Source organism: Poecilia mexicana, unplaced genomic scaffold (assembly GCF_051168715.1).
Source record: "Poecilia mexicana isolate PSO_F unplaced genomic scaffold, ASM5116871v1 scaffold_1, whole genome shotgun sequence".
Classification (NCBI taxonomy): Eukaryota; Metazoa; Chordata; class Actinopteri; order Cyprinodontiformes; family Poeciliidae; genus Poecilia; species Poecilia mexicana.
In genome coordinates this window covers 12780342-12794268 of record NW_028263370.1, presented here as the reverse complement: position 1 = coordinate 12794268, position 13927 = coordinate 12780342, and the positions used below count along the sequence as shown (strand labels likewise).

At 39.5% G+C, this 13927-nt stretch overlaps 1 protein-coding gene across 1 annotated transcript in view; it reads left to right on the top strand.

Moving 5' to 3' along the window:
• pcdh7a (protocadherin 7a) overlaps positions 1–13927 on the top strand; it is a 60344-nt gene that overhangs the window by 3929 nt on the left and 42488 nt on the right. The window contains exons 3-4 of the mRNA XM_088004804.1: positions 1302–2475; positions 11275–12057. Coding sequence (XP_087860930.1) covers positions 1302–2475; positions 11275–12057 — 1957 coding nt within the window. The remainder of the gene's footprint in view (positions 1–1301; positions 2476–11274; positions 12058–13927) is intronic.

Below are 13927 nucleotides of genomic sequence, written 5' to 3'. Positions count from 1 at the left end.
ACTAATGAAAAATGAGAGATTACACTTATTGTAATTGTGTTGGAGTTGCCAGCAAATGTTTTAAACAGGGTATAATAATTTGATATTATTACCAAAATGATCAACCGCTAGTTTGTACAAATTTCTCTGAGCAGTCGGTTCTACATCTAGTTTACTGTAATGTAATTGACCATCATTCTCACTATTGCTTATAAATTCAATAACCAGATAATAGATTGTGACTCAACATTTTCCTAGAGAAGTATGCAACTTATATGAATTTAAAAGTGGAAATTTACATACATACAAGAACAGTATTGCGTTTGACATATAAACTTTAAACAATATCTGTTCTCCAGTTTTGCCATTTCCTCTCAGAGAAAGCAATATTTTTACACCCTTGCACCCTGCCCTCTGTTTTTTAAAGAGAGGTGCCTCAAGAACTGCATGGGAATTACAGCAATGTCACTCATCTGCTAATGCTACAGAGTGGTTAGGCTGTCATCCTGTCTGTAAACTTTGGTTAGAAATATCTATGGAGGTGAAGGGATTTACATTTTTTAATGTCACTTTTGCTTCACAGACTCCAAATGTCAAAGCTCAGTCATTTGTGAGAACATTGCCTAAAGGCGTGAGGGTGAGAAGTCACGGCCCCTTTTGGGTTAATAACTGCCCTCAAACACTGTAAGACCTGTAGAATGAGACTTGTGATTTTCAGTCCTGGGGTTTTCCTTCACTGAAGAAAATCATTAAAGCTCAGATCATGTGAGTGTTCTATCAAAATCAATAGGGTAATTTGATTAAAATGTCACAGTCACAGATTTTTTTTTTTTTACTAAGAATGTCTCAGGAGATCACAGCAATCATTCTTGGTCTTTGAAATAATTTTATGCTAAAGCAAAACAAATTATTAAATAATTTGCTCAAATCAATATTTTTTGATTAAATGAAATAATTAACTGTAGTTTCTTAATTTATGAACATTTGTAGACAATTAGCAAGCAAAAACACCATTCAAAACATTATTATCACATTCTAGCAGTTAGAAATCTACTAACAAATATGTCAGAAGGCTTTTTTTTAAATTAGTTGGACGTGTTTGAATACATTATAACCCTGAGTATAATTAAATCAAATTTAGCAAATATTTCACTACTTCATAATGTGTCATACACCATAAGAAATCACTTAACATCAAAAGAACAACCAAATGATGAATGGCAGTGACCTTGTTTGACCACATTAAGTAACAAAACGGATATTGTTTCCATTTAAAGCAGCTTCTGTACTGATGATATCTTTTCTTTCATCTGTTTCCACAGAAACAAGAAAAAATATTTCTTACATACTTCAGCCTTGCTGGACTATGAGGCCACAAAAGAGTACAGTGTAACCATTGTGGCAGTAGATTCTGGCAGCCCCAGTCTATCCAGTAACAGTTCCTTGATGGTGCGGGTGGTAGACATCAATGATCACGCTCCAGTCTTTGCCCAGAGCAATGTGGAGGTCCACTTTGCTGAGAACAATGGACCTGGTGAAAGGGTGGTCACTGTAGTAGCCACAGATGCAGACAGTGGAAAAAATGCTGAAATTGCATATTCCTTGGATCCTGCCTCTAACGGACCTTTTCACATAGATGTAGATAATGGAGATATCCGAGCTACAGAGATTCTTGACCGTGAGCAAAGAGAGAGGTATGAGTTGCGAGTAATTGCAAAGGACAAAGGAACACCCTCTCTGCAAGGCTCTGCAACCGTTGTTGTCCAAGTGACTGATCGCAATGACAACGCACCAAAGTTTGTTCAAGAAATCTTCACGTTCTATGTAAAAGAGAACCTGCTCGCCAACAGTCCAGTCGGCATGGTTACAGTGACCGATGCAGACGAAGGTGAGAACGCGGAGCTCAGCCTGTTCGTAGAGGTAGACGGGGCAGATGGAAAGACGGGGGACAAGGCGGAGGGAGAAAATAGCAGGAATGAGCGAGAAGAGTTATTCTCCATTGAGAACAACACCGGAACAATATTTTCTGCTGCATCCTTTGATCGTGAAAAGCTTTCCACATACACCTTCCGTGTTCGGGCTGTGGATGGAGGGGAACCCCGCAAAACTGCCACTGCCACAGTCTCGCTTTTTGTGACAGATGAAAATGACAATGCGCCTTCGATTACGTCTCCCGCCAATGAGTCCTACACCCTCCTACCACCTGCCAGCAGTGCTCGCACCATTGTCAGGACTGTAACGGCCATAGACTCAGACACTGGACCAAACGCTGACCTTCGCTATGCATTAGTGGGGGGAAATCCATTCAGACTATTTGAGATTGGCCACACCAATGGAGTTATCACTCTAGCAGAGCCTCTGGAGCGGCGCCACAAAGGTCTTCATCGCCTGGTTGTACGAGTCAATGACAGTGGCATCCCTTCGCTTTGTGCCACCGCACTGGTTCACGTCTTCATCAATGAGAGCTTGGCAAATGCCACCCTGGTGGATGCACAGGTAATTTTTATGCTTCAGTATATGTTATTGCAAACAGATTTCTAAATACTTACCCATACATACAAGCTTTAAACAACTTGTAATATTCAGGAATTATTGGAGGTTTCTCTGTCATATTTCTTTGTATACTGCTGAAGGGTGGTGATGATAGTTCCTGTGCAAATTATTTATTTGGTAACATTATTTACATGGTAATGTTACATCTCGCAGCCTACACAGTGTTGTGGTTTTCAACAAAAACTGGACACATGATTCTGTGTATATTTGTTCAAGATTGAAAACACTTTTTCTTCTGGCAATCTGCTTTGTAGTTTAGATTGTTTCTGGAGCTTGTTCTTTGTCCGGTATGTATTATTGTAATGGCTTTGTGGTTAAAATAACTGTTATGACTGAAGTGGTTATTTTTTATGGTACATTGAGCTCAGAGCTGAGAGCTTTAGGTGTGGTTGTGTGTATATGCATGTGTCAGAGGAAGAGGGAGCGTGAGAGAGCATTAGGGTTAAGTCTTTAGGAGAAGCAAGAGGGAGGGAGATGAGTCTGCCTCAGTTTGGACTTGTAATAGAGCATGCTCAAGTATGTTTCAACATTTGAATAGAAGTTCAAGCTAAAGAAATTTCTCTTCTCTATATTCCTGCTTATTGATTAGGTTTTGAGGTCAGTAGCGTGTTAGATCCAGTTCTGAGCACAGCAGGGTCAATATTTGTTTAGCAAAACTAATTTTTTGCTAAAATGGAAAAGGGATCTCTAAAAGTATTTTCCATCATTATTGCATGAGTCTGTGTGGTCTCCTTGAACAGAAGACTTTAACATAAAATTAGAACTGAATTGAAAGAGCCACCCCATCTGCAGAGGTAATTGACAAGACTCAGAGACATTACTGAGATACTACAAATAACTAGAACATTATGTGTTCCAATTCAGCCTATGCCTTGCCGGTTTAAATCTTTCCTTCTGCTCCGCTCTCGCATTAATTGAATCTGCCTCCAATTATGGTTTAAAAATGTTCAATTAAGCTATAAATGCTGGCAGGTTATAATTACTAAAGCTTAATCTCTGGTGTGAAAAACAGGTAATTTGTATTGACTTATAATTAAATTGTCTCAATGGCTTTGTAGTTCCTTTGTTTGTTCTGAAACAAAACACTTGTGGTTTTTAGTTGCACTTAAGACTCGGTTTTGAACACATTTTGCTCGTATTTCCTACAAGTATACAAGGTCTTCATTTGCCAGGTATGTGCATGCAAAGACCTGACTTTAACTCTGTAGTAGCTTGGAGACATTTATGAGGAAGCTACATTTCAATGTAATTTGTGGGGGGGGGAGAAGGGTTTATGTGGCCACCACAAAGTAGAACATTATTGAAGAGGAAGTAAAACTAGAAAAAAGTTGCTGTTCCTAGCGAAACAGCTGTCAGAATGCATATTTGCAGAATGATTGCTGCAGAGAACGCAAAACACAGCAGAACACAGAAGAACAAAGCAGAACAAAGCATAAGAAATAGGGAAAAAAGCAGAATAAAGCTACAGTCATACATGGTAGAAGTCTTTTGCTAAAGAGTGAAATTCAGCCAAAGACATAGCATGAATTAGCAGAAGCATTATTTTGAATTCAACCTGAAATATTAGAAAATTTTAAAAGTAAAACAAAGCAAAAGAAATGGCATAGATTAGCAGAAGCATAAATTAGTATGCCAACTGAAATAAGTGAGTAGTGAAACATAGCAAAAAGCATAAATTAGCAGAAGCACAAATTAGTATAAAACATGAACTAGTTTAAGAACTTGAAAAGTGAAACTTTGCAAAAAGCATAAATTAGCAGAAGCAGGAATTAGTATAAAACCTGAAATATTTGAAAAGAAAACACAACAAAAAAGCACAGATTACCACAAAAAGCAGAATATTTAGATATATGAATTGCTAAAATTGGTTAAAGTTTGCAGAAGACCTTGGAAGACAGTAAAACCAGTAAAAGCAGAAGGCATAGGTAGACAAGCAGAATGCTGACACACAGATAGAAACAGAGCACAAGAGAGAAATACATTGAAAGAATAGTAGAAGGTGTGACATGGCTGTACTCCAGTAGAGTTTGACAGAAAACAGTAAGACTTGTAGCAATGATAGTAATAGTTCCTTAAAGTAAACATACATGGCTACATTTTAATGCATAAATAATTCTTGTACAGTGAAATGTGTATGAACAGCATAATTTTGTTTGTCAAAAAGCATGGGAAGTTCAAAAATCATCAGTTACTAAAGGTGAGAATCCCACCTTGTATTTCAGTGGGGCAAATATTTGCACAAAAGGGCAATTATTTCAAAAAAGTACAATAGTGAATTTTAGCAAAAATCATAGCAGAAATCTCCAGAAGAAGCAGAACGTTTTGATATATGAATTAGCACAATTAGTTGAAGATAGCAGAAGTAGTTAATGACCGAAAAATGTGAGCAGAACCAGTGAGAATGCATTGGATGCATTCTCACTGATAATACTTAGTTTTGTTTTTTTAATTATTACTAAGAGTCTAAAAAGGGTGGCACACCTTTGTATTTAGCCTCTGTAATCTGATAACCTGAGATATAATTAAGTGCTTCCAACTTCCCACAGAAGTCGACCTGTCTGTGTATTAATCCCAGCATAAATCCAGCTGTTCCAGGAAGGGCTTAGAGGTTTGTAGGGAGCGCGACCACAAAACACAGCCGACCGACCGGGATAAAGTTGTGGAGGTTTAATGCAGGGTTCGGTTATTAAGCAGCATTCCCATCTTTGATTATTTTTATGGAGTATCATTCAATTCATCAGCTTAATATAGAAAAGGTGTTGCACAGGTACGACCCTTCCAGAACATGGCTTCCCACCGCAACTGGAGGAGAGCATTTTTCTGAGAGATAACCAAGAAGCCGTTAGTTACTAAAGGACTTGTGGCAGAGCAGTTATTAGTTCTGCACTCCACAAATCTGACCTTAATAGAAGAGTGACGACAACAACACAGTTGCTGAAAGAAAGGCATCAAAGTACCACAGGTAGTTTGCCACAAGACAAAGACGCTAGACGAAGCTCTCATTAGTTTTGGAAATCCGGTCAAAGACTCATTTTATTTAAAGAGGCAGTATTATGTAAAATCCTCTTTTTGAGCCTCACGTCATGTTACAGTATTATTCCCATCAAAAACAATACCTAGTGTTGATTTATTTTTTTTTTTTCATGCCTATTTGAGAAATCCTTTGATCTTCTGTGGCACCCATTAAGCTCCGCAAAACACTTAGTGGAAGTGAGCAACACCTTTGACAAAGCTCCTCCCGAGAGCTGCAGTTTCTAATCTTCCAAGCTTCCGCCTCACAGTGCACCCGCCCCTGCAACTTCCTCACTCAGTTCCTTCAGACTATCCAGCAACAACTTGCAAATACCTGGTGGATCTGCACATCTGCTGAGTTCATCCTGGGCTTCTTCTTCTTGGTAAAAACATTGTTAAAGTGTTGAGATATATATATATATATAGGAGCTCACAAGAAATAGAGGTTGATTGCCCTTTGTCTGGCCCACATAAATGACCATTACTGTACAGTTCAAAGGCATTTTTTGACAAAATCAATTAAAATGTTTGTAGCATAGAATGTGGACACATGTTTGAAGTTGCTGGTTGACTTATTTTATGCCCTGAGGTTCTCCCAAAGGCAGCAAAGACTACAATCTCCAGGAACTCACTCATTCAGTAAAAATCTGTTTGCTTCTTACACCTTGTAGGGTTTGCCGACTCTCACAAAGCAAAACAGCTAAAACTGCTTTCTGGGATTTATGAGGAACCAGGATCCTTATTTTGAATGAGGCTACGTTTCACTTAAGAGTCTTTCAGTGAGAGCCTTTCAGATTCTTTCAAAGAAAAAGAAGCAAGTTAGTACAGATAGCAGTTGTAACATTTCATCACACTGGTTATTAGGAAGAGCACCTCATGCGTGTGACACTGAAAAGTAGAAAAAAGAAAAATCAAGGATGTGAGGATTAGAAGAGAATACTTAGTAAGAGGTAGAATTATCTGCAGCGTGCCTAAATGGCTGCGGCTATTAAATCAAACAATAGGGTGTAATATGGCTAAGCTGGTCTGAAAGCCGCCATTGAGTACAACATGCACAGTTTAGTTTGATTGTAGGGAGGAACTTTGTGGCGTAATTGAGTAGAAGTCATTTAAGACAGAATACCTCCATCTCATAATGAAGTCAAACTGGGTGGTGGACGGATGCCAGATGCAATTAGGGAACGAAAACGGCTGCTACCGCCGCACCACGGCAGCAGAAAATTACTCTGCTCTTTTCTATCTAACCGTACTGGGTGAACCACATGTTTGGTAATTATCTGTAATATTATGCTGCAGGCTTTGAGCTCGAGAAAGTGGAAATTGACATTCTGGACCTTGTGTGTCATTGTTGTCATTTGAATACCTTTGAGGAACTCTGCCGATCAGAGCCGGGCTGCATGGCTAAGGTGGTTGGTGCTTTTCTATTTGTATTCAGGGATCCTGTGCAATTTGGATAAGTCTGAAATTTCATTTACAAGTTTACATGTCTGGATAAGCATGGTAGAGAAAACAGAGTAGGGGAACGTATCAGTATCTCCACTTTTTGTTTCCTGATTCATAATCTAAATCCACTCATCGAATTTTGCACTCATCCATCCATCCATCCATCCATCCATCCATCCATCCATCCATCCATCAAAACCATGCCCTCTGAGGAAATATGAGGTATATTCATTTTGAACTTTTGTATTTATCCTTTATACAAATATTGGCAAAAATGAACTGGGAATGGTGGAATATGGAGTCTCCGAACATACAGAATTTTGACATAGAAATGTGTAGAAAATCAGTGTATTTGTTCTTGGATTAGAGTCTCTGTCGTAAGCTTTTTTCTACGTGTTTGATTAACTCCTCCTGTGTTGCGTTCAAACAACTGCTCTTTGTTGTTTGAAAGAGAGAGAAACACTGCATCAGTCATACTTCCAGCATCTGTGGTAACATATCAATGACCTAGTCCTTGGAGAGTGGAGCAGAGAGACAGCCACGCTAAGTCCAGCGACAAGAAAGCATACACAGCAGAATCAAAGAATCCACTGGGATTTCAGAACGCATCAGAAGCCCTTGGAAACATATGGTTCCAAGGCTGCACCTATAGACACATAGAAGTTGTCTGAACTTGGCAGTTGATGTTGGACTTCATTTTTTGCACACTGTCACACATGCAGGAGTTTACTCACACGCATGTACCCTCCAACACTGTTTATGCTTTATTTATGTCTGCACACTCAACTTGCTCTGAACTGTCACATAGTGTGTGTGCGGAGAAAAAAAAAAAAAAAAAAAGCAACGCATACCCAGCAGAATGAGAATGGATAGGAATACTGCAGGCACCACGAGGAGCAGAGGGGTTGTGATGGGAGGAGCAGAGCTTGGCAGAGAAGCACCTCTGCAGTGGAAGCAGAACAATGGACTAAAACAAACACAACTCACTAACAATTTAACTTAACTCACAGATGGATGGGGTTGGAACAATGAACGTAACACAGTGTCACTCTTAGCTCGGGGGGGAACAAGAGGAAGAGAGGGCAATAATGTAGCTCCTCTGTGTTTGTCTCAGATAATCTAATAAGCCAGTTCCACAGCGCAGGCATATAAGCAAATTCTCTGCTGTATTACTAATACTGCAGCTTGTGCAGAAGTTATTTTACTTGGCCACTTCAAAGCACGATGCCTCAGTCACTCTCCTGTACGTTCCCGCAAGCCTTATTACCACCAGTCTTATTTGCAGCAGGGATTATAAGAGTCTGTCATTCCTCACCTATCCGGGCCAAAGTCTTTGTCGTTTGAGCTCCCCGACAAGGTGCAGGCTGCGGAATGAGTCGTCTCGCTAACGGACAGCTTACACTTGGTGTGTATAGACCATGCACAGGCATCGCTGTCTGAGTTAGTGTTTGAGTATACGTACGTAATGACTCCTACGAACAAAGTTTTCACACGTTATCTTCTGAAATAAAACTGTACAGCCTTGATTTCTCCTGTTGAGAAGCACACAATAGTGTTTAATGAGTGTGTTTGTATTTCAGCATAACCAACATTGTTTTAATGATCCTTTTACAAATGTACAAGCTTGTCTTTGTGAGCATATTCTTTTATTTTTGACTTAAGGACTTTTCATTGGCCTATCTTCTTAAAACCATAATGATCAAAGCACTGTTCTAATCAAGTTTACCATCATTTTTGGGGTTAATGTCTGGATTAGGTTAAGCCATAAAATATGGTTTGTTAATTTCTGCAGGAGTGGGGTTTGGTTATGTTCTGGATAATCAAAAATAGTGTTGCTCAAATGAAAGGACATCGATATTAAAGTCTGTATTTTTGTGTTTGTATCTGCATAATGATTTCCGCAACTTTTTTAATCTTCTGAATGTTTGTTTTATCAAGGAACTCATAATACTATGTAATGAGTGCATTTTTGTTTCAGTATAACCCACAAACTCTGGAGCAATTTAAATTCCTTTTGACTACATATTTTTTTATTGACTTTTAGCACACATTGACCCAAATGGTTTTATTTGTATTTTTATGTCCTTTTACCCCACTAGCAGTCTTTGTTATTTTAACAGCCTTTTACATTCTTTTTTCTGTCTTATGTTTGGTTTTTGATTTTTTTGCGTCTTTTATGCCTTTTAGGTTGGTTTTTCTTTTAAAGCATTTTACACAGCCTACGGGGTTGGAAAACAAAAGACATTCACCTTGAATTTCCTCTAATGTCCATTAGAGGAAATTCAAGGTGAATGCCTTTTGGACCGAGGACCAATAGGTCTTTTCTGGTGCTGTCTCAAATGTAGTTTTAGGGTTGTGGGTTATTGGTTAATACTGGTGCGAGGTCTGAGTTGAAGCTTAGAAAAGGAGCAGCTACTTTGCTTGACAATGTATTAGCCTCCCTTTCATCTTTCTTCTGTTTTTCCTCTTTTTTGTTACGTTTAAAGCAGGGGTGCCCAAGTCCAGTCCGGCAGCCCACAAAAGCTCCTATCCTGCAACTCACAGGTGCATTCTTTTTCCAACACAGTGAAATCAAATGAATAGCTTGTTACCAGGCCTCTGCAGAACTGAATGACATGGTGACGAGGAAATCAAGCCATTTGATTCTGATGAGTTGGAGCAGAGATGCATCTGAATGTCTGAATGTTGGCAGATAGAAGCTCTCGAGGACTGGACTTGGGCACCCCTGCTTTAAAATATCAAAACATCAGAGTAAGTTTGATCTCAAAAAGGTAATGGTAGCAAAAACAAAAGCACTTTTAAAATAATTTAAATTTGTTAAGAGAAAAACGGTATATAAACCAATTTGGTCATCTGTCAAAAAGTAAAAGATCCATAAATATTATAACTAATCGTGCCACCAATGTCAGCTGCCTTAAAGAATTTGTGAAAACTTTCATCGAGTTTCTCACATTGCTTGTGCAGAAATGTTGACCCACTCTTCTTTGTAGAATTGTTTTTACTTCGGCTACATTGGAGAGTTTAGAAGCATGAATGATCGGTTTAAGGTTAGCACCATTTTATTTATTAATATAATAATTTAATTCATATTTTTATGATTATTTTTTATTTCTACCTTTTCATTAATTGACATGCTTGTGTATTTTATGGCGTAGCCCAAATATTCTAGAGCTTATGGTCACAAACAGATGTCTACATGTCGTTTGGGATTTTCTGGTTGGGTGCAGAATTAAGATGGGTGAATTGAACCAGGTTAGTTTTGGATAACTTTCTTTTTTTCCCTATCAGAAATTAAAGAATTGTTTAAAAACAATTTTTTGTGTTCACTCAGCTTATCTTTATCTGATTTAAAAAAAAATTGGTGATCATTTTAGTTTGAGAAAAAAGCAAAAACAGAAGAAAAAACCGTTCACAGTGGAATATATTCTGATAACGGCTAATAAGTTAGACAAGTCAAACAGTCATGTTACTAAAATGAATGGAATCACTACAATGTACCCATCAGAAGTGTGTGTATGTGTGTGTGTATGCTATATCAAACAAAAACACTGAATATGTTCTTGTTATAGATATTGAAATGGATTTACAACAAAAAAGCTGTTAGCTTACAAAGCAAACCGAAGACCCTGAGAAGGCCCAAAGAGAAAAGAGCTTAAAAATCATTATATAGAGCATTACATGTTTTAAACATCCTCCTTTTACTCCATCCATTGAATTCTCGATGCAAAAATTGTGAAAACAAATCCTTAACCAATCCACGCCTACACTATCGCTTACAAAAGGGATATTGTTTATTGATGAGACAGTAGATGTGTTTGTGCCTCAGGATGAAGTCATAGTCTGCCTCTTGCCTTCATTTTCACAGTTATTGACTGTTTTTGCTTATTTAGCTTCTCTAGCTGCTCCCGACCTCAGGATCTAAAGTTTCCTCTGATTTTTCTCAAATATGATTTAATGCGGTCTAATCCAATACATTCCTCATACTTGCTGTAGATGTGATATGATAAATTTGCAGAATTACAGGAGCAACCTGAAATGCTGCAATTCGAAGGCAAGAGCAATTACATATTTAGTGACACTCTATGTTTCTGGGAATAACTGAGAAGCTCCCACACTAAACAGAATGATAAGTTTAATTACGATGAAGATGCTGTTTGATGTATCTCTGTGGCTCACACCAACTGTGCCAGCTCTTCAGAACGATATTCTGGGATTTTCTTTTCTTTTGCTTTTATTAATATGCAGTTTGTTTAATCTTGTTTATCTTATTTTTCTGTCTGTTCCAAGGTGGCCCGTAGCCTGATGGCCCCACTGTCTTTAGACATTGCCGGGGACCCAGACAGTGAACGTGCATTGGGAAAACAGCGCCTCAGCGTCGCCATCGGGGTCCTAGCGGGAGCAGCGGCAGTTATCTTGGTGATTCTTCTTGTGGTCACAGCCAGGCAGTGTGGCGCGCAGGGCAAGAATGGCTACGAGGCTGGAAAGAAGGAGCCAGAGGAAGACTTCTTCAGTCCGACGGGGGCTCAACCGCAAGCCAGCCGAGGCAGTGGATCCGACCGTGGTCGCAAACCGCGGCGAGATAAACGTGGCGGAGGCGGCGGAGGCACAGCTGGAGGTGGAGGGAAATCGGACAGATCTCTATACAGCGGCATCGTCACAGTCAACGGCCTGCGTCGTCACGTCAACGATGATGATGAGGAGGAACTGAGCAGTGCTAGTGAGCGCCTAGCAGCCCGCTACTGCGCTGTGGATGGTGATCCTGGCAGCCCTCGAATGGGCGGTGGGAGAAGACACCAGTCAAGCCCCGATCTGGCTAGGCACTACAAATCCAGCTCACCTCTCCCTGCAGTGAATCTCCAGCCTCACTCGCCCCCGGCAGAGGGAAAGAAGCACCAGGCGGTCCAGGAGCTGCCTCCCTCCAACACCTTCGTGGGCAGCGGTGGGTGTGTGGGGAGTGCCGGCTCCAGTAGCAGCAGTACCGGAGGAAGTGGCAACGCAGATGCCATGTCCCTGGGATCGGACCAGTGTTCAGATTACAGCTGCCAGGCTGCAAACAAGTACAGCAAACAGGTAGGACCTCTGGAGTGGGATGATGTGGATTCCCAATCGCACTTTGAGCCTCTTCCCTCAGATTGCAGTGCCCTGGAAAATATTTTTTTTTTTACAGTTCAGTACATTACAACCACATATTGTAATGTTTATCATTGAAATTTATTCTATACATTAACACAAAGTAGTGCATAATTGTGAACTGGAACAATTTTATTTTTTTTACATGTAAAGTCATAAAAAGTGTGGTATACTTTTACCACACTTTGTGTAGATGTAAGCCAAAAAATTATGGCTCTTAGACTTCTGCTCTAAATATTGCTTTTCTTGACCAGCCTATTATTTTAGGTGAACAGCCATGTCTTGTTCTGGCCCTAGTAATGAAAAGCATCCCCATAGCATGATCCTGCCACCACCATGTTTTATTGAGTGTGTGTGTGTGTGTGTGTGTGTGTGTGTGTGTGTGTGTGTGTGTGTGTGTGTGTGTGTGTGTGTGTGTTTTTTGTTCAAGATGAATTTACATCTATGTTGGCATAAAGCTGGTTGGTCATGGAAAATGTAACACCATACCTCCAGAACAGAATATTTATGTAACTAATAATTGAAAACAATATTTTTTATATTATAATTTTATGATAATTAATCTGTTAATATGATCATTTTGGAGCAAAATCAAAATGTAACAATAAATTAGATTTATCTCACAGCCAAAGGATTGCCTTTGTGCCATATTTGTTGTTTTTGAATTATAGATTGAACAGATATCTGTATGAAGTTCTAGTGAGGTGCTCTGGGGTGATGGTGGCAACATTGTTAGGAGTTTGTCCTGTAACTGGGACACTTATCATTTATCCTTCTGTGCTGCTGCAAACTGCTCTACAACTTTATCCCTGACACGTCTGCTGTGTTTCTTTGGAAGTCGTGAAACTGTTTGCTCAATAAAACCTTCCAGCAAACATCCGAGGCCTTTACAGAACAGCTGGATTTCAACTGAAATTAAGTCACACACACAGCTGGGCACTAGATTTTATTTGATAGAGCTATCAGATTAACAGATAAGAGAAAGAAAATACTCAAACTTTGTTTTTGTTAGAAGTTTTATCATTTTACAATTATGTACTACTCTGTGTTGATCCATCAGAAGATAACCTAAATCTATTGAAGTTTGGTAGTTGCACAAAAAGTGGAAAAAGTTCAGGGGGCATAAATTATTTTTCAAGGTAATGTCCATCTCTCCTAAAACTCTCAGCAGGCTCGCTTTCTGACTCTTTACCCACTCTGCAGCTTCCATCATGGCTTCATCTTCTCTCCCTCCCACGTCTGCTGACACTCGTCCTGCACACCCCATCACTAATGTCTACAAACCATTTTATCTCCACAAAATAGCTGTCAGAAAGAGTGTGTGCCCGCATGTGTTGGTGTCACCATCCTAGGCTTTTGAGCGACACGCTGCTGTCAGAGTTTGTGTGTGTTCTGTGTCAAACATTAGCCCCGTTTTTTTTTTTTTGTTTGTTTTTTTGTTTTTTTGTGCAAGATCCACTGCAGGGCACATGAGTCAATGTAGCCCAGGGATATGTGAATGTGGACTTCTGCATCCATGCACAGTTGTGTGCATTCATGTGTGAGACTGTTAAAATGAACCCCTGATGAGCTAAGTTAGAGCAAAGACATTCAAAGGAGGAGGAAAGCACCTTATCCCAACAGAGTAATTGGCCATTCTGTGATTCTGTGTCCCTTTTCAAGCTGTTGCCTTTTTCAAGTTAGCCTATGCATTTGTTCCATAATGAATATCAGTTGCATAGATAATGGATGCAGTGACTTTGGTGGAAGCCACAGGAGACTGCAGTTAAAAGCTGACAAATAAACGGTGCACAGAGACGGTCAGTCAGCC